The following is a 21,961-nucleotide window of genomic DNA, read 5'->3' on the forward strand; positions in this document are numbered from 1 at the left end:
AAAAAAATGATTTATTTAATTAAAATATGACAATGTCAAATAATACTGTATAATAGCATATTATTCCAAATTATATTACTTAAATTCTATTATTGTGGTATATTTAGATGTTCTAATATTGATAAAATTGATCGATTTCCTTTTAAACCTTGCTGTTTACTGCTTAGATGTTAATGACAGCTTTTGTTGAACTTTTCTGTATTTAAATCCCATTTCCTCTTGGCAGTTTCTTACAGTTCACTCACACGGTGACTCCGGTTTCCAACCATTCCCTCTGTTTTCAAGACATATTGCTTTAAGTTGGGCAGCTGTGGCTACAAATGTAGGAGTAAATGAATGATGGGTTCCCACTTCTCTGTGAGCGCTTTGAGTATCTAATAATAGAAAAGCGCGATATGAATCTAATCCATTATTAGTATTAAGTTGCGTGTCATAACGCGTCAATGTTTGCTTTGGTCTACACGTATGCTTGACTTTATTTTGAACATGCATATGCAATTGTTTGTACTTTGTCTAGACTTTACACACAGGTGACTGAGCAATCAACATATTTTGCAACATTGCGTGAAGATTGATCTTCTTGAGGACATTTAATCCTCTCCTTTGTTTCAATTGACATCTTTCACGCTGGAGCCATGATTCATGTTACTCCACCTGGTGCAACAGCTCTCCCAGGTATGAACACTCCCTTTTAACAAACAGATTTAATCGGATGCAGGTGTTAATTCACACCAGGGGTCACCAACCTTTTTGAAACCAAGAGCTACTTCTTGGGTACTGATTAATGCGAAGGGCTACCAGTTTGATACACACTTAATAACTGGCCAGAAATAGCCAATTTGCTCAATTTACCTTTAATAAATAAATCTATATATATAAAAAAAATGGGTATTTTTGTCTGTCATTCCGTCGTACATTTTTTTCCCTTTTACGGAATGTTTTTTGTAGAGAATAAATGATGAAAAAAAACACTTAATTGAACGGTATAAAAAAGGAGAAAAGAGGGGAACAAATGAAAATGAAATTTTTAAACATAGTTTATCTTTAATTTCGACTCTTTAAAATTCAAAATTCAACCCAAAAAAAGAAGAGAAAAACAAGCTAATTCAAATTTTTTGAAAAAATTAAAAAAATTATTCATGGCACATCATTAGTAATTTTTCCTGATTAAGATTAATTTTAGAATTTTGATGACATGTTTTAAATAGGTTAAAATCCAATCTGCACTTTGTTAAAATATATAACAAATTGGACCAAACTATATTTCTAACAAAGACAAATCAATAATTTGCTAGAATAATTTTTTTGAATTTCAATCATAAGTTTGAAGAAATATTTCACAAATATTCTTCGTTGAAAAATCAGAAGCTAAAATGAAAAATTAAATTAAAATGTATCTATTGTTTACAAAAAAAAAAATTAAAAATACTTGAATATTGATTTAAATTGTCAAGAAAGAAGAGGAAGGAATTTAAAAGGTAAAAAGGTATACGTGTTTAAAAATCCTAAAATCATTTTTAAGGTTGTATTTTTTTCTCTAAAATTGTCTTTCTTAAAGTTATAAGAAGCAAAGTAAAAAAATAAATGAATTTATTTAAACAAGTGAAGACAAAGTCTTTAAAATATTTTCCTGGATTTTCAAATTCTATTTGAGTTTTGTCTCTCTGAGAATTAAAAATATCGAGCAAAGCGAGACCAGCTTGCTAGTAAATAAATACAATTGAAAAAAATAGAGGCAGCTCACTGGTACGTGCTGCTATTAGAGCTATTTTTAGAACAGGCCAGCTGGCGACTCAACTGGTCCTTACGGGCTACCTGGTGCCCACGGGCACCACATTGGTGACTCCTGATTTACACGGTGTTTCTCAAATTTTTTGACTGAGCTTGATCAAAAATAGTTCTGTTTTTTTTAAGTCTTCCTTAAAGCCAGAGAGTTGCCATTTGAAAATAATTGTGTCGGTTTTTTTTATGCAATATTCAACAACTGTATGATCATCCTCCAAGACTAGTGATTCCATAATTTTCTTGCCAGGGGTTTTGCTAGACCAGGGGTCACAACCCAAAATGTTGAAAGAGCCAAAAAAAACCTCTGCCTGGAGCCACAAAAAATTAAAAGCCTTCTATAAGGGATATAATGAAGTCAACACATGATAAAAGTGTCTAAATTAGGTATTTTAGCCTACTATCAAAATGACTTTAAAAGTCTTATATACGGTAAGTGTTATAATGAAGACAACACATGATGTGTCTATATTAGCCTACTATCAAAATGACTTTAAAAGTCTTATACAAGTGTTATGAGGACAACATATGATGTAAGTGTCTATATAACCGGTAGTTATATTAGCCTACTATCAAAATGACTTTAAAAGTCTTATACAAGTGTTATAAAGAAGGCAAAAATTATGTGTCTATATTAGCTATCCATCCATCCATCCATTTTCTACCGCTTATTAGCTATTTTAGCCTAATTTTAAAATGACTTTAAAGTCTTATACAAGTGTTACGAGGACAGCATATGATGTGTCTATATTACCGGTAGTTATATTAGCCTACTATCAAAATGACTTTAAGTGTCTTATACAGGTGTTATAATGAGGAAAACACATGATGTAAGTGTCTATATTAGTTATATTAGCCTACTATCAAAATGACTTTAAAAGTCTTATACAAGAAGGCAAAAATGATGTAAGTGTCTATATTAGCTATTTTAGCCTACTATTAAAATGACTTAAAGTCATTAAAGTGTTATGAGGATAGCATATGATGTGTCTATATTACCGGTAGTTATATTAGCCTAATATCAAAATGACTTTAAAAGTTTTATACAGGTGTTATAATGAGGAAAACACATGATGTACCGGTAGGTGTCTATATCAGCAATATTAGCCTACTATCAAAATGACTTTAAGTCTTATACAAGTGTTATAATGACAACACATGATGTGTCTATTAGATGCATAAACCTACTATGAAAATGACTTTAAAAGTCTTATACAAGTGTTATAAAGAAGGCAAAAAATATGTAAGTGTCTATATTAGCTATTTTAGCCTACTATTAAAATGACTTAAAGTCGTATACAAGTGTTATAATGAGGACAACACATGATGTGTCTATTAGTTGTATAAGCCTACTATCAAAATGACTTTAAAAGTCTTATACAAGTGTTATAAAGAAGACAACACATGATGTGTCTATTAGCTATTTTAGCCTACTATTAAAATGACTTTAAAAGTCTTATACAAGTGTTGTAATGAGGACAACACATGACGTGTCTATATTAGCCTACTATCAAAAGGACTTTAAAAGTCTTATACAAGTGTTATAATGACGACAACACATGATGTAAGTGTCTATATTAGTTATATTAGCCTACTATCAAAATTACTTTAAAAGTCTTATATAAGTGTTATAATGAAGGCAACACATGATGTGTCTATTTTAGCCTACTATCAAAGTGACTTTAAAAGTCTTATATAAGTGTTATGAAGACAATGCATGATGTAAGTGTCTATATTAGCCTACTATCAAAATGACCTTAATGTCTTATATAAGTGTTATGAGGACAACACATGATGTGTTTATATTAGCCTACTATCAAAATGACTTTAAAAGTCTTATATAATTGTTATAATGAAGGCAACCCATGATGTAAGTGCCTATATTAGCCTATTATTAAAATGACTTTAAAAGTCTTATATAAGTGTTATAATGAAGGCAACCCATGATGTAAGTGCCTATATTAGCCTATTATTAAAATGACTTTAAAAGTCTTATATAAGTGTTATAATGAAGACAACACATGATGTAAGTGTCTATATTAGCCTACTATCAAAATGACTTTAAAAGTCTAATATAAGTGTTATAATGAGCACAACACATGATGTAAGTGTCTATATTAGCTATAATAGCCTAAAATCAAAATGATGTGTCGCTGGCTGACACAAATCTTCTTTGAGAGAAATGTTGAAATGTAATATTTATTCTACCTATTTTTACAACCTTGGAAAACATTAGTAAAACGCAGGCTTCTCAGAGGTTGAGATAACTCCTCTAAAAGACTGGGTTAGAATGGCCAAAGGTATAGATGTGTGTGTCCAAGTTAAAGGAAATGGCGGGCTGTCGTCTTCGAATGGATTTATGACAATCAATGCAAAAAAAGCTGGGTTACGTTTGCTGTGGTCTGGAACAACATGTCGCACAAACAACTATCAGAAATGCAGCCAATATTACATAAAGAAAATATGTCATGAGACATGCAGATATAAATTAAATACACAGAGGACATAGGAAATTAAATGAACTCAAATATACCTACAAGTGAGGCATTATGATACAATATGTACATACCGCTAGCCTAAATACCATTGATTAGACCAAATATGCTTGATTAGCACTCCAACAAGTCAATAACATCAACAAAGTTCACTTTGTGCATTCACACACAGCATAAAAAGATTGGTGGACAAAATGAGACAAAGAACGAGTGGCATAAAATACTTCTTTCTCTGGCATCATTGAAGAAAGTGTACATGTCAACAAACTACGGTGAGTTCAAGGACCGCCAAAATTAGTAGGATAAAAAGGCCGCTCGCCAAATACTCTCATCAGAGAATCATGTCTAATATACACAGTGTGATTTCTAATAATTAGGGAGGTTTCTGTCATGTTTTCCTCCTACAGAAAGCATGTTAAAACTAAAATATATATTTTTTCTATTTTGATACATTTTTGAGAAAGCTGGAGGGAGCCACTCAGGCGGTGCTAAAGAGCCGCAGGTTGCAGACACCCGTGCTGGACTGACACCAAATATAACATCAGAATTATTGTGTGTTGATACTTGGCTACATGTAAATGATGGTTCTGATTCTCATCTCCAGCGGACCAACCTTCTCCATGTTCTTGTAATACTGATCTTTGCTTGCTGCGACGGCTGCCAGGTTGTTGGCCTCAGCGGTAGCCTTGTAAGACAAGACAAGACACCTCTCTTTAATATTCTCAACAAAACACGACGATGATGACCCTGCACATACCATTAGCATGCTCTTTGGCTCTGGCAAGTCCTCTCCCTGGTAGATCTTGATGTAAGCCTGATAAAATACATTTTACACGTGACAAACTGGTTTTAAAAGCTTGGTAGCGACATGCAGACTGAGAGGACGTTACCTTGAAGAACTCCAGCAGGCCTCTGCAGGTGACTTTATTGCCATTGATTTCTTTCACGGCCAGGTTGTCCGGATACAGGAGATTAGGGATCAAAATCTTCAGTTGGTCTTTGAACTCGGGCGACACAGCTGACAACGAGAGATGTGCAAATAAATATCAGCGTGCACATTGTGTCCAATGAAGTGAGGGGGGAAAAAAACGGGGCTCTCACCGTTGAGTTGTCCTTCAAAAGAAGGGCTGGTGGCAACCTTCAAGCCCGGGTGAGGCAGCAGGAAGCAGGAAATATGGGTAAAGCAGGAGTGGATGTGCTCCCTCACTGTTTGCAGCTCCTCGTGTTGTTGATCTGTAACCTTCACAAGCAAAGCAGCCAAGTTAATCACTCGAGATAGGAATGGAACAAATCCTAAATCTCACCAAACCAATCACAACTTTTATTTGCAGGACTTTTGCATATATGCAAAAAGTTAGTGTTCAAAAACAAGGAAAAAATACAAAAATGAGGGGTATTTTATTTGAACTAAGCAAAATGATCTGCCAATAGAACAAGAAAATTTGGCTGGTCAAGACTTTCCAAAAATTAGCTAACCTCAATGAACCCAAAATTACCTTAAAATAAGTACATTCTCACTAATAACAAGTGCACTTTTCTTGGTAGAAAAAAAAGAGACCTTTTGCTCAATATGTTGAAAAATATTTTTAAATGAACTAAATGCTAGTGCCATTATCTTGACATAATGATATGCGCTCGGCATCATTATTTTTTTTATGCTTGAAGAAAATACTACTTTAAAAAATAGCTTTATACTTGTGAGTGTTAATGACACAACTTTGCATCAGTTGATATTCTAGTTTCGAGCATGTTTTACTCAATATAGGTCATCAAATCTCAGCAACAAGTTGTAAAATCTTACTGAGATCATTTAAGACCAAGACCCTTAAAACAAGTCAAACTCTAACATAAAATCTGCTTAGTGAGAATAATTATCTTATCAGACAGAAAGTAAGCAAATATCACCCTTATTTGAGATATTTCATCTTACTTAGATTTCAGTTTTTGCAGTGTACAAAGTAAATTTGGAGACCTCATAACAACAATGTTCAACTGAATTTTTTGGTGGGCCACTTTTCCAGGCAGCCAAAGGGTGGGAAGTCAGACTTTTCCCTTTTCTATTAGTCTTCTTTTGTATATCCCGGAGAACCAGTGTCCTCGACAAAGACATTTGATTTTCTTGTATTTTGTCAGAGTGCCTGCTGTTTTTAAAGGGGAACTACACTTTTTTTTGGAATGTTGCCTGTCAATATTTTTAAAGTTTACTTCCATAGCCCTAAATCACGAGTGTCTCAAAGGGCTACACAGGCCACAACGACATCCTCGGCTCAGATCCCACATCAGGGCAAGAAAAAACTCAAACAAATGGGATAAAATTGAGAAACCTTGGAGGGGACCGCAGATGCATTCTAAATAACAAATAAATGTGATCAAAAGTCAGCTAAAAATCGAACCTATTAGAGCAGTTATATTTATGCCTACAAAGCCCTTAAAAAACATCCAAACACTTCCATTGAGGTTTTATATACATGAGGTAAGTATACATATATAATGTAGTAACAGGCACATTTATATCTAATATTTACGTATTTTGATCATTTTGAGCACACGCGGTGCCTTTATTTAAAAAATGCATCACAACACTCACTATTATTCACTGCAGACTTCACGAGAGCCAACAAACATAATAAAACCTCACTTACTGTACAATGTTTGCGGTCTTTAGGAGGCCGACTGCTAGGATGTTCATATACTCCCATTTAGATGAAAAATGTCTCATACTCTTTGCAAAGAAACTAGGGGGGGGGCACACACGACACCAAGCGGCTTTTCGTGTCTTTCTCACCTTTCCTGGGTTTAAATTGGATGTCAAAGTGTACCAACTTGTCAGAATACGTCCTCAGCCTTCTTCTGTCCAAGGGAGAGTATTGATTTATGATAAACAATAAACTTCCAAGGAGCAGGGAAGCGAGGAAACAGCAAACCACTCAATGTAAACATAAGGACACACAGTCGTGATCACGTAGCTGCTATTGATAGTCTGTGTAAGCGCTTATAATAACTCTATCACTAATACTTGGTTGATATTCAAGTCACCAAATATAAATGGAGTATTGTTGGCTGTTTTTGGATGGTTATTTATTGGATTTTATGGGCGGAATAGAGGACCTCCCATTGGTGGACATTTATTTACGAGTTGGAATGCATTATATATTTTTTTTATCCATCCGTCATCATAATGGTTGTGAACAATCGGCAAAACAAAACAAATAAGTGCAGTTCCCCTTTAAGGACCTTATGCAAAAAAGCTAGTCAAAGACCATTTCTATGACAGCACACTAGCGTTTTTTAGGAATCTCCTGCAAAAATATGGAGTCTTCTACAAGTTTTTTGATGAACTCATGGGCCACTAGTTAAATAGTCCAAATAAAAAAAGAGAGGACCTAAAATGAATCCTTGAGGAACACCACTAGTATAACTAAAGCAGTTGAACCAATGACTACTGACTGTATCTGAAGTCAACAAGCTGCAGCATCACATTGGTTACATAAATCGCATTGTAACTACCAAAAAGGAGGACTTAAAGGGGTGCTTTGTGGAATGCCTCAGTCATGTAAATCACAAGTTTGGACCTCAGTTTACTATGAATGCTAGCAATGTTAAGTGTCAAAGTATCTGCCGAATTATTTAAGTTCCTCTATAAACAAGAGCAGTCTTGTGTTTTTAGGATTTTGCTGCAAAAATGTTACCTCCAAAGTTTTTAAAGGGGAACATTATCACAATTTCAAAAGGGTTAAAAACAATAAAAGTCAGTTCCCAGTGGCATGATGTATTTTGGAATTTTTTTTCAAAATTTTACCGGTGTCCGAATATCCCTAAAAAAAGCTTTAAAGTGCTTGGTTTTCGCTATTTGCGATGCGACTATCCATTTCCCTGTGACGTCATACAGTGCTGCCAATGTAAACAAACAATGGCGAATACCAACGCAAGATACAGCGACATTAGCTCGGATTCAGACTCGGATTTCAGCGGCTTAAGCGATTCAACAGATTACGCATGTATTGAAACAGATGGAGTATGAAAGTATTGAAGAAAAAAACTGAAGCTATTTAGCGAATAGCTATTGACGCTATTCATAGCCATAACATGGTCCGAATAGCTGCGTTAGCATCACCGATAAAATGTGCGGACCAAACGATCAGGACTTTCGCATCTTGTAACACTGGAGCAACTTAAATCCGTCGATTGGTAAGTGTTTTTTTCGTATTAAATGTGGGTGGAAGGAAACGTAATATAGTTGCAAATGCATCTGCAGGTTATCCATACATCTCTGTACCATGTCTGCTTTAGCACCGCCGGTAAATAGCATGTTAGCGTCGATTAGCGTAGCATGTTAGCATCGATTAGCTGGCAGTCACGCCACGACCAAATATGTCTGATTAGCACATAAGTCATCAACAAAACTCACTTTTGTGATTTCGTTGACTTTATCATTGCAAATGCATCTGCAGGTTATCACCGGTAAAATGTGGAGACACTCTGGCACATTCAATGGGGGTCTGGCGGCAGACACTTTCGCATCTTCGGGCCAGTGGTGCAACTTGAATCCCTCCCTGTTAGTGTTGTTACACCCTCCGACAACACACCGATGAGGCATGATGTCTCCAAGGTTACAAAAAATAGTCGAAAAAACGGAAAATGACAGAGCTGAGACCCAATGTTTACAATGTGTTGAAAATGAAAATGGCGGCTGTATTACCTCGGCGACATCACATTTTGACGTCATCGCAAAAAAAGCGATAAACAGAAAGGCGTTTAATTCGGCAAAATTTCTCCCATTTAGAGTTCGGAAATCGGTTAAAAAAATATATGGTCTTTTTTCTGCACCATCAAGGTATATATTGACGCTTACATAGGTCTGGTGATAATGTTACCCTTTAACTGAACTCGGGGTGCCGGGCCGCCAGTTGAATAGCACTGCCCTCTAGAGTAGTCCATGCACAACTTTACAGCAGTATCGTGTTACCATCCTGTCAAATGACACTCCCACCTATTGCCAGCCGTTGAGAAAATAATGGCTCAGTGTTAATTAAGCCAGTTCAAGTGGATAGCACATCTATACAGCTGCACAAGCTGTGCACCTGACTACTGTACTCACACCGATTGAGGAAAACCATGTCAATAGTCCATCCATCCATTTTTTACCGCTTGTCCCTTTTGGGGACGCGGGGAATCGCTGGAGCCTATCTCAGGTGCAATAGTCAAATGTCAGAAATCCTTTATTATTAACAATTGTCATTATGCCTCTGAAGAAAGTCATAAGTAAATGTGCAAGCAATTGCTATTTTTGGACTTGTCCAGGGTGTACCCCGCTTGCAACCTCGAGAGGGACAACTGGTAGAAATGGATGGATGGTATGGTTTTGATTGATTGATTGAAACTTTTAATAGTAAATTGCACAGTGGTCGGAGGGGCCGTAGGGGCAAACTGGCAGCCACGCTTCCGTCAGTCTACCCCAGGGCAGCTGTGGCTACAAATGTAGCTTACCACCACCAGGTGTGAATGAATGATGGGTTCCCACTTCTCTGTGAGCGCTTTGAGTATATAACAATAGAAAAGCGCGATATATATCTAATCCATTATTATTATTATTATTATTATTACAGTACATATTCTGTACAATCTACCACTAAATGATAACTAAGTTTTTCAACTTGTTTAAGTCGAAATCAATGTTAATCAATTTACGGTACGGTATACCGATACTGTTATAGTATCGCGGTACTAATGAATCAAAAGCAGTACTATACTTGAAAAGTACCGGTTTCCGGGCATGAATGCGCGTCGTCGTCACATCATGACATTGCTGGTTTTAAAAGCAGAGGAGCATGTTCGGCAGCGCACACACACACACAGAGTACTTACAGGCAGACACAGTGTGGAGACAGAAAAGGGAGAATGGATGCATTTTGGCTTAGATAGTAAAGATAAAGGTGAAGTTATAACACTGAAACACCATCAGGAAGAGGTGCTTTAAGACAGTGGCGAACGTCCATCCCCAGTCTGCAGTGTTTGAGCTACTTCTAAATCACTAATCCTCAACTCCATGATGACAAATAAGTAAGTTTCTTTTAAGTACCATTATTAAGATATATAAACAAACGGCATGGGTGGATCTACACCTGATATCCACTTTAGTGATACCAAGTACAGGAGCGTATCTAGTCAATACTACTATGATTCCATTGATATTTTTTTATTGCGACACAATCTTTTTTCCTTTTTAAAAAAAAAAATCATATTATGTTTAAAAACTCAGGAAATAAATCCCTGGACACATGAGGACTTTGAATTTGACCAATGTATGATCCTGTAACTACTTGGTAACTGATCGATACCCAAATGTGTAGTATTATCCAAAACTAACGTTAAGTATCAAAGAAGAGAAGAATAAGTGATTATTACATTTTAACAGAAGTGTAGATGGAACATTTTAAAACAGAAAATAAGCAGATATTAACAGTAAATGAACAAGTAGATTATTAACCAATTTTTAGTTTGTCCCTCATAATGTTGACAAAATAATAGAATGATAAATGACACAATATGTTACTGCATACGTCAGCAGACTAATTAGGAGTCGCTTGTTTGTTTACTTACTACTAAAAGACAAGTTGTCTAGTGTGTTCTGGACTAAATTACAATATTAAACATATGTTTAATGCACCGTAAGATTTTTTCTTAAAATAAAGCCAATAATGAATTTTTTTGAGGTCTACCTTATTTAGAAAAGTACCGAAAAGTATCGAAATACATTTTCGTACCGGTACTAAAATATTGGTATCGGGACAACCCCAGTGGATGGTTATGTCCACAACCGCTTAAGTCATCGGCCTGAGTCGGCGTCACCTTAAATGGATTGCCACTTATGTGAGACACTGAAAATGAGTTACCTGTAACCGCTTATCCAGGAATTCATTGCCTCCAATGAAGCCATATTGGTATTCATAAGGAAAGCTCCAATCACGAATCAGGAACATCAAGGACTGCAAAGGAATAGTTATTAAATCAGATTCAGGAAAACAAATCAAACATTATTTGCCTTGGGAGGATTTATACCTGAAAGGGCTTTAGGAAGATTTCATCCAAAGCGAGGCGTCCATACTCTGTGAAGAGCTGTGAAAGAAGCCAGAGGATACATTTAGAAAGAGGCCATGTTAAACATTTGCACAAAAGTGACGACATTCCTCACATTTCAGCTACAATTTTCAACAGACTCTCAAGAGACAAAAGCGCTGACATGTGAGTGATGTACTCACTTTTGTGAGGTATTGTGAAAATAAAGCAGTAATGTTTTAGTCGAGACAATGTTCAAAGAAGCAACATCAACATACTTGTAGCTGCTGCAGATCGTCTTCTTGGATGTTCTGAGACAGATTGTAGAGCTGCAAACAGAAAAGTGAAACTCGATAAAAAGTTTTATATCACTAACAGTGCTGTGCTCTCTCGTAGTTGTTGTCTTTTTGCTTCTTGTACTGAGAGTACAATCTACCGAACCAAATGACTGGTGTGTTAAACATACTTGACCAATACATCTGATACTGATAATGTACTGATATGCAAAACCCGAAAGCAGTGAAGTTGGTACCTTGTGTAATGGTAAATATAAACAGAATGTAATGATTTACAAATCATTTTCAACTTATGTTCAATTGAATAAACTGCAACCGAGAAACTAATTTTTCCCCCCAATAATCAGTATCTTTGAATTTAATGGCAGCAACACATTGCAAAACAGTTGTCAGAGGAGCATTTTTACCACTGTGTTATATAGCCTTTCCTTTTAACAATACTCAGTAAACGTTGGAGAACTGTGGAGACACATTTTTGAAGTGGAATTATTAACTTAGAATTATAACTTTTTTGACACCAGGGGCCAACTTTTCCACTACACTCAAATATCAACACTGAATTAGTAATCTCACTCTTGATTTTACACATATTTAATCATTAAATCTAATGTACTTAAAGTTAAACAGGATAAATGTTATCGAATGATATGAAAGAATGTGTTCACAAAGATTATTATCGAGGCTTTTATGTCAGGCTGAATACAAAAATCAACACAAAATATAAAACAAAAGATGGGACTCATAAAAACTGATGAAAAATAAATTAACATACAATTACGCAGTGCTAAACAGAATCAATTCTAACTAAATTAATGATAAACAATAACATATTTGTTATTTAAATACGACTTGTCCAGGGTGCACCCCGCCTTCCGCCCGATTGTAGCTGAGATAGGCACCAGCACCCCCCGCGACCCCAAAAGGAATAAGCGGTAGAAAATGGATGGATGGATGGGTTATTTAAATAAACTGTCAATTAAATTAAAGTGCAAATGAAAATACAGCATCACCACTGCCCCCCCCTCCTCCCCCACAAAGCTCCTGTTTTTTCAGCAATTGAACACGCAAACATTAGCAAAAAAATCACCTGTTTTAGTGTTTAAAGAATTTTTAAAAATGAACAGACTTGACATGAATACATACCCCAGTCATCCAAATGAATCACTATGTCTATTTCAGTCACTATGTTATTTAGTCACTACAGTAATTACAACTTGTGTTCACATCCACAGGAACCACATGGGTTAGCCTACTCTGTACAGTATTTACAACCTTACCCGTGTTCACTTCACAGCCACACATGGTTCATCTAATTATTGACATTATTTACACATTACTTTGGCATTTTAGTGTATAGGAAGTGAAGACGTTGTATAGGGACACCCTTACTCTCTGTGCAGCTATTCTTAAAACAACATAAAACAATTCTACTTACTAAGTTTTATTGTTATTTTCAGGCCAAATCTAACAGATGAAACACCGACACAGTAACAGTGCACTGTCAATACAGCCAGTGAGTGCTCATCACTAATATATATCATTACTGCACCTGAATGGAGCTGGTCATGGTGCTGAGGGCAAAGATGGTGGCACAGTCTTTCACTGTCGACTCGTTGTCGAACGCTCCTTGAGTGTCCATTAACACGACAGCCAACTACAGGAGGAAACACAACAAAGGACACATTTCAGGTTGCATTTCTATTCCGCAGGCAAAAAAATTAATGTAAAAATACAGCTCACATGGATATTATTAGACCAGTGGTTCTCAAATGGGGGTACTTGAAAGTATGCCAAGGGGTACGTGAGATTTTTTAAAAACAATTCTAAAAAATAGCAACAATTTAAAAATATATAATAAATATATTTATTGAATAATAGTTCAACAAAATATGAATGTAAGTTCATAAACTGTGAAAAGAAATGCAACTATGCAGTATTCAGTGTTTAAAGCTAGATTTTTTTGTGGATATGTTCCTTAAATATTGATGTAAAACATTTGTTTTTTTGTGAACAAATGCTTAGAATTAAGTTGATGAATCCAGATGGATCTCTTTTACAATCCCCAAAGAGGGCACATTAACTTGATGATTACTTACTTCTATGTGTAGAAATCTTTATTTATAATTGAATCACTTGTTTATTTTTCAACAAGTTTGTTTTTAGTTATTTTTATATCTTTTTTCCCCAAATAGTTAAAAAAAGACCACTACAAATGAGCAATATTTTGCACTGTTATACAATTTAATAAATCAGAAACTGATGACATAGTGCTGTATTTTACTTGTTTATCTGTTTTTCAACCAAAAATGCTTTGCTCTGATTAGGGGGTACTTGAATTAAAAAAAAGTTCACAGGGGGTACATCACTGAAAAAAGGTTGAGAACCACTGTATTAGACTATGCAAGAGGCAGTTGGGAATTGTTCACACGTGCATCGCCCAGATTGTTTCTACAGCGCTTTAATCTGTAAATAAATACTTTAGTACCTCCGTTCCATCAGTCTTTGTGACGAGGAAGACCTCGCTCCAAATCTGGATGCCGGTCGTCTCCGGTTCTGAACCGCCCCTCCAAGAAAATCCGGTGAGCGGCTCGTCATCCCGACCCAGCCAGTTTGTGTCGCCCTGCAATAACACAAGAGAGAGGTCATGTGACGCTACAGAGGTTATTGGTCTGTAATCACGTGGGTTGCATCCTAAAATGGGAAAGGTAATGCTTTAGTTCAGGGGTGTCAAAGGTAGGGCCCACAGGCATGAACAGGTTTCTCCTGCCCGCGAGAAGAGTTTGCAAAATATAAAAATGAGTTGAAAATTTGGAATGAAAGAAACTGCTGTTCTTAATGTGTCCACCAGATGTCGCAATAGCAATTATTTGTGTTCTTGATTTCAGAGGACGCGGAGCTATATGCCCTGTTAAGATAGAGACAACGCTACTACGTACTTACACTGCTTATAGGGTTTTCCCGATACCATTAATTGGTTACCGATACCAAAATGTATATCGTACTTTTCAAAATAAAGGGAACTACAAAAAATGTTAATATTGGCTTTATTTTACAGAAAATCTTACAATACAATAAACATATGTTTCCTATTGGACTCAAATAACAATTTTAGAAAGTTGAAATATAAATTAAAAGGTATTAAACATGTGTTTTTCTTTTCGCACCGAAAGAATAATTTCCAATATTCCTTTTTACATATAGTCTGCCATAAACAAAGATTAGATTAGATTAGATAGTACTTTATTTATTCCTTTAGGAAAATTAACATTTTCAGCACAATCCCATTCAAGATCAGACAAACATTACAGGGACACAGAACAGGATCGCTGACGGGTCTGCCGGCTTCCAGCGCCCCTTACAAAAAAGGTGAGATACAGTTAAACAAGTGGGGGGAAAGGGAGGAAAAAAAAGAAGATTAAAATAAAATAAAATAAAATAAAAATATCGGTCTAAGCCTTGGCCCTGGAGAGGGGGTCCAGACTGAGGCCAAGGGAAAAAAACAACAACAACTCAGAGCCATAACAGCTCATATTATTAGATTAGGTTAGAATACAATAAAAAGCTTTATTAACATTATATTAAATGCTTCATGATTTATGGTTGCCAATCCTGGTCTGTGCTTTAAGAAAAATACAATTATTAGTAAGTACTAAAAAGCAAACTATGGATAAATGCACATAGATAAGCAATGTAGCAGGTAAAACACACTTTGTGTTAAAGATGAAACACACAAATTGTAGCCACTGGTTACACTATATTAGGGCTGCGAATCTTTGGGTGTCCCATGATTCGTTTCAGTATCGATTCTTGGGGTCGCGATTCGATTATGTATCGATTTTTTTCAATTCAACGCGATTCTTGATTCAAAAACGACATTTTTCCGATTCAAAACGATTCTGTATTCATTCAATACATAGGATTTCTGCAGGATCTACCCCAGTCTGCTGACATGCTAGCAGAGTAGTAGATTTGAAAAAAAGAGCTTTTATAATTGTAAAGGAAAATGTTTTATCAACTTATTGCAGTAATGTAAATTTGTTTTAACTATTAAATGAACCAAAAATATGACTTATTTTATCTTTGTGAAAACATTGGACACAGTGTGTTGTCAAGCTAATGAGATGCGAAGCAAGTGTAAGCCACTGTGACACCATTGTTCCTTTTTTTATTTTTATAAATGTCTAATGATAATGTCAATGAGGGATTTTTAATCACTGCTATGCTGAAATTATAACTAATATTGATACTGTTGTTGATAATATTCATTTTTGTTTCACTACTTTTGGTTTGTTCTGTGTCGTGTTTGTATCTGCTTTCAATTGCTCTGTTTATGGCAGTTCTGAGTGTTGCTGGGTCAGGATTGGTTTTGGAATTGGATTGCATTGTTATGGTATTGCTGTGTATTTTATTGTTGGATTGATAAAAAATTTTTTAAATAAAATAAAAAAATCGATTAAAAAAAAATTAGAATCGATTCTGAATCGCACAACGTGAGAATCGCAATTCGCATTCGAATTGATTTTTTCCCACACCCCTACAAAATATAGTCATTTAACTTGTATTAGTTGACTGCTAATTGGGCAGTTTTAACTCCGTTAATATTTGGCATCAATCCAAGCAGCTGAGTTATGTACCTGCATGTGCACGCACAGCAGTGGAGCTGGTTAACTAATGAGAGAGGCGTACAGTATGTGTGTTTGCGAGAATGTCAACGTGTTGGCTGAGTGACATCAGTGAGTGAGTGGGCGAGCAAAGAGAGAGAGAGCGGCTGCACAGCACAGCGCAGTCGAGTGAGTGTCCTGCAAAACTAACAATAAAGCAACCAGATTGTCACAACTCAGCGGCCTCGCCATTCTGACCTGTGAAGTGTGTTAACCCAACGAAAACATCCACCCTGAAGGGAACGTCTGCCCAGTGCTCCTCTATTACAGTCTGCACCGGAGACGAACAACAGGACAGGTGTAACAACAACATCATTACCTGTCACTCTTTAAACTCCTTGTGCAGATCTAAATGTTCATTATTTAAATGTTTACCTAAGTTTGAAGCAAAGGTGGTAATACTAATCGCCACATTTGGCGAGGCGTGTTTTAAAGCAACACTTGAAGCGCGGCACTTCCTTGTTTAAAGCATCACTTTTACCGTTAGTTTTGAAGCCCAAATAACTCCATATTGCGCTAAAAGCACACTTTTTATCAACGAGTAGAACTGTCGTTTTTAGCCATTCCTCCTCTCCAAGATGTTATCTCTTGTATGCACTTTGTGTGTGCATTTCGACAAACTCAACATTATGCGCCTCGGCTCTGTAGTCACCACCACACAGCGGGCATTTAAATGAAAGAACGGAACCAGTACTTTTCAAAGGCAGTATAGTACCAATTTTAATCAATTTGTATCACAGTACTTTATCAGTACCGGTATACCGTACAACCCTAACTGCTTATTAGTGAGAGTACACACAATATAGATTGTTACGTTCATGCCTTGTAGTCAAAGAAGTTGTTGGTAATGTCACCTGTGACATTTATACCCAAACAAATGCTTTTGATCATTTGTACATTCTGTGTTGTACTTATGACTGGGGACACTTTTTCTGGGCGCACACAAATATGCTGAAATAATATGCATCCCTTTCTAACTTCATGTGTGATTAATGAAATTAGTCTGAATTCACAAGCTTTGTTGTAGATGATGCTACATATGTAGAGAATAAACCACCTGATATTGAGACAGTTGAATAATAAACAGATACATTTTGGTGTAGAGAACCATGTGTGTGAATGTTCTGGAGCATTCACACAATGAAGTAGATCCCCCTCCACTTGGTCAATCGAAAAGTAACTTGCCTGCTGAAAAAGTATGGACACACCTGATTTACATGTATGCTATCATGTCTTCCAAAGCATTTAGCCCACAACCTCTAAGGATGGTTCCACAAACGGTATTTACAGTCATGTGAGAAAACAAAGATAACACCCTATGGGGTACTTTTTCACATGATTGCATTTGGAACAACTGAACTGGTCTGACGACTGAAGTAATTGAAGCAACGCATTTACAACATAGTACTACTACACACAGAAGAGAGTGATGAACTAAACCGTGGATCATTTCTCTTTGGCGAACTTGTCAGTTCACATGTTGCAGCAGGGAGGGGCAGTAATGTGACTTGACTGCCTGTGGAGGTCTTGTGTTCAACTTTTCCTTTTAACCTGAATAACCTGCATGTACTAAGTCAGTGTTTTTTTTTTCAGAGTGCCGTGAGGTACAGTCTGGTGTGCCGTGGGAGATTATCGAATTTTACCTATTTGGGTTAAAAATATTTTTTGCAAACCAGTAATTATAATCCGCAAATAATGTTATACTCTTACAAATAAATAGGTGGCAGCCGGTAGCTAATTGCTTTGTAGATGTCGGAAACAGCGGGAGGCAGCATGCAGGTAAAAAAGTATTTAATGCTTAAACCAAAAATATAAAAAGGTGAGTGCCCCTATGAAAAGGCATTGAAGTTTAGGGGAGGCTATGCAGAACGAAACTAAAACGAAACTGGCTACAAAGTAAACAAAAACAGAATGCTGGACGACAGCAAATACTTACTGTGGAGCAAAGACAGCGTCCACAAAGTACATCCGAACACGACATTACAATCATTAATGTCCCTTGAAAGGATAAAAACTACTGAAATATTCTTGATTGCTAAAACAAAGCAGGTGTGGGGAATAGCGGTCAAGGAAGACATGAAACTGCTACAGGAAAATACCAACAAAACAGGAAAAGCCACCAAAATAGGAGCGCAAGACAAGAACTAAAACAATACGCATGGGAAAACAGCAAAAAAAAAACTCCAGATAAGTCATGATGTGATGTGACAGCTGGTGACAATACACCTACTTTGAGACAAGAGCTATAGTTATGCATGTTTGGTTATGGTTAAAGTCATATCTAACAATTGCGACAACAATTTTTTATTGTCTACTAAGTTTCGTTTTTTTAATGATTTCTGCTGGTGGTGTGCCTCCGGATTTTTTCAATGAAAAAAATGCGCCTTGGCCCAAAAAAGGTTGAAAAACACTGCCTTAAACGATAGGCATGGAAAGGCATTGAAGCTTAGGGAAGGCTATGCAGAACGAAACTAAAACTGAACTGGCTACAAAGTAAACAAAAACAGAATGCTGGACGACAGCAAAGACTTACTGTGGAGCAAAGACGGCGTCCACAAAATACATCCGAAAATGACATGACAATCAACAATGTCCACACAAAGAAGGACAAAAACAACTGAAATATTCTTGATTGCTAAAACAAAGCAGGTGTGGGGAATAGCGGTCAAGGAAGACATGAAACTGCTGCAGGAAAATTCCAAATAAAGCGAAAAAGCCACAAAAATAAGAGCGCAAGACAAGAACTAAAACACTACACACAGGAAAACAGGAAAAAACTCCAAATAAGTCAGGGTGTGATAGACAGGTGGTGACAGTACACCTACTTTGAGACAAGCGCTATAGTTATGCATGCTTGGTTATGGTTAAAGTCATATCTAACAATTGCGACAACAATTTTTTATTGTCTACCGAGTTTCGTGTTTTTAATGATTTCTGCTGGTGGTGTGCCTCCGGATTTTTTCAATGAAAAAAATGCGCCTTGGCCCAAAAAAGATTGAAAAACACTGCCTTAAACGATAGGCATGGAAAGGCATTGAAGCTTAGGGAAGGCTATGCAGAACAAAACTAAAACTGAACTGGCTACGATGTAAACAAAAACAGAATGCTGGACGACAGCAAAGACTTACTGTGGAGCAAAGACGGCGTCCACAAAATACATCCGAAGAGGACATGACAATCAACAATATCCCCACAAAAAGATAAAACAACAACTTAAATATTCTTGATTGCTAAAACAAACCAGGTGCGGGGAATAGCGCTCAAAGGAAGACATGAAACTGCCATAGGAAAATACCAACTAAACAGGAAAAGCCACCAGAATACGAGCGCAAGACAAGAACTTAAACACTACACAGGAAAACAGCAAAAAAAGTCCAAATAAATCAGGGTGTGATGTGACAGGTGGTGACAGTACACTTACTTTGAGACAAGAGCTATAGTCATGCATGCTTGGTTATGCTTTTAAATCATATCCAACAATTGCGACAAGGACTTTTTATTGTCGATTTCGGCTACTGAGTTTCCTTTTTTAATGTTTTGTGCCGGTGGTGTGCCTTTGCATTTTTTCAATGAAAAAAATGTGCCTTGGCTCACAAAAGGTTGAAAAACACTGTACTAAGCATTGCGGCACATTCTCTCCTTAGACACAACCTGCAGGTAAAACGTGCCCCACCTGTCTGTGCATGTAGCGCAGCATGAAATCAAGCAGGAAGCTCTTCCCCTTCCTGAAGGCCCCGGCCACCGACAGAACCACCACATGCTTGTCCCGGACTTCGGGGGCCAGCAGGACACGTGCCAAGGCCTCCTCGTTCAGCGTGAAGGAGTGCTCCTCCTTACACACCGACACAATCTGAACTGCACACGGTTCACTGCCCATTGTTACCGGCTCCTGGTCCCTGTGGTTACAGAGCAGGGAGTGAAAACAAGTTACTTGGAAGCACATTGTTTACAGTCATTTTTACTTGGAACGGGCACTATTAGCTGGAGTTTGGTCATTTACTGGTTGGTGGTAACACCTTTAAATTGTATGAAGAGGATATAGGGGCTCATTTGCTAAATTCCGATACATCAGATTCCGAATCGTTTTAATTGCCATTAGGAATTTTACTTGGTGCAATGGTGCAACATAAAAAACATATATCACAGAATAAAATGAGGTGTAACTGAGCTATCAGATCTTGTTCATGTGCCTGATGGCCTAGGGGAAAAAACTGTCCAGGTGGCGGGAGGTGTGGGTCTGGATGGACCGTAGTCTGCTGCCTGAGGGGAGAGGGGAGAATAGTTTGTGCAAAACAGCTAATAGCTGGGTTGCATATGACGTCACATCTGTGTTTCTTCGAGGCAGCTTAATTCCCACCATGGTCAAACAGCTTAAGTGTAGCATGAATGATTAACGTGGATCCCGACTTACACAAGTTGAAAAACTTATTCGGGTGTTACCATTTAGAGGTCAATTGCACGGAATATGTACTGAACTGTGCAATCTACTAATAAAAGTTTCAATCAATCAATCAGCATTAAAAGAAGTGAGAGTGAGTGTAGAGTTTGGCCAGAAAAGGCCGTAATGCTGCTCTGTTCTTGGGTGTTCCAGTCGTTCAAACAAAAATAAATACAAATATAAGTTTCATAGAGTCCTGGTTCATAAAGGGAACGGCGTGGCAAAGTTGGTAGAGTGGCTATGCCAGCAATCTGAGGGTTACTGGTTCAATCCCCACCTTCTACCATCCTAGTCACGTCCGTTGTGTCCTTGGGCAAGACACTTCACCCTTGCTCCTGATGGGCCCTGGTGAGCGCCTTGGATGGAAGCTCCCGCCATCAGTGTGTGAATGTGTGTGTGAATGGGCGAATGTGGAAAATACTGTCAAAGCGCTTTGAGCTCCTTAAAAAGGGGTAGAAAAGCGCTATACAAGTACAACCCATTTACCATTTACCATAAAGAGCTTCAAAGAAAATGGCTCTAAAAAATATCACTTTCATCGTCTTGTAGAACACAATTGGCCCGTTTGTGTCTGCAGTGATCACTTTGTAAAATGTTTGCCTGTTGTTTGAGAAACTTTTTGTGATACAATCAAGTTCAATCTCTACCATATTAGTAGTGTTTGAGAGCAGAACTAAACGTAAAGAAAAGACAAGATATTACATTAGTTGGTGGTCTTTTGTCGTTGCTATGCCTAAATATAACAAGAAGACCTGCTAAACGTCATGTTAAGTATTAGTCGTAGATATTGTAATTGTTGGCCCAACCCACCCTGTTTTCGTTAAAGCTTTGTTGTTGTTGGACAGAAAAACCAAGTGCTTTATTAAACATGGATGACCACGTTATAGCGTCTGTGGTGCTATTTGTTAGCATCAACAAAATATCCCTAATAGTATTAATTAGGTAGGTGGATAATACTCTGGTAGCAAATATTGAATCTTGATATTATTAGCAAACATTGCTGAACAGCAGGGACATCTATAGCTGAATAATGAGACAAAATATAAACTTCACAGCATAAAAACAACTGCAGAATTGATTTATGATGGGACTAGGTTTTCAAAGGGGTGGAAAGTTTACGGTATATTTTGGGAAATTTACCACGGGAAGTTTGGAAATATTGACCATTTTTTGATTATTCAAAGTTGGACACTGTCCATGGGAATGAATGGGAATATATGGGACTGAATGGGG

At 37.0% G+C, this 21,961-nt stretch overlaps 1 protein-coding gene across 2 annotated transcripts in view; it reads right to left on the bottom strand.

Moving 5' to 3' along the window:
* atl3 (atlastin 3) overlaps positions 1–21,961 on the bottom strand; it is a 43,842-nt gene that overhangs the window by 13,644 nt on the left and 8,237 nt on the right. Inside the window, exons 2-11 of one of the 2 annotated variants that reach the window (XM_061900245.1) lie at positions 19,964–20,186; positions 14,115–14,249; positions 13,179–13,283; positions 11,612–11,662; positions 11,337–11,393; positions 11,171–11,263; positions 5,379–5,517; positions 5,168–5,295; positions 5,035–5,091; positions 4,891–4,962 (exon numbers count right to left, since the gene is read on the bottom strand). In XM_061900245.1, the coding sequence (XP_061756229.1) occupies positions 4,891–4,962; positions 5,035–5,091; positions 5,168–5,295; positions 5,379–5,517; positions 11,171–11,263; positions 11,337–11,393; positions 11,612–11,662; positions 13,179–13,283; positions 14,115–14,249; positions 19,964–20,167 (1,041 nt within the window). In that variant the 5' untranslated portion in view covers positions 20,168–20,186. The remainder of the gene's footprint in view (positions 1–4,890; positions 4,963–5,034; positions 5,092–5,167; positions 5,296–5,378; positions 5,518–11,170; positions 11,264–11,336; positions 11,394–11,611; positions 11,663–13,178; positions 13,284–14,114; positions 14,250–19,963; positions 20,187–21,961) is intronic. The other variant, XM_061900246.1, reaches the window with a different exon arrangement.

This window comes from Nerophis ophidion, linkage group LG05 (assembly GCF_033978795.1).
Source record: "Nerophis ophidion isolate RoL-2023_Sa linkage group LG05, RoL_Noph_v1.0, whole genome shotgun sequence".
Lineage (NCBI taxonomy): Eukaryota > Metazoa > Chordata > Actinopteri > Syngnathiformes > Syngnathidae > Nerophis > Nerophis ophidion.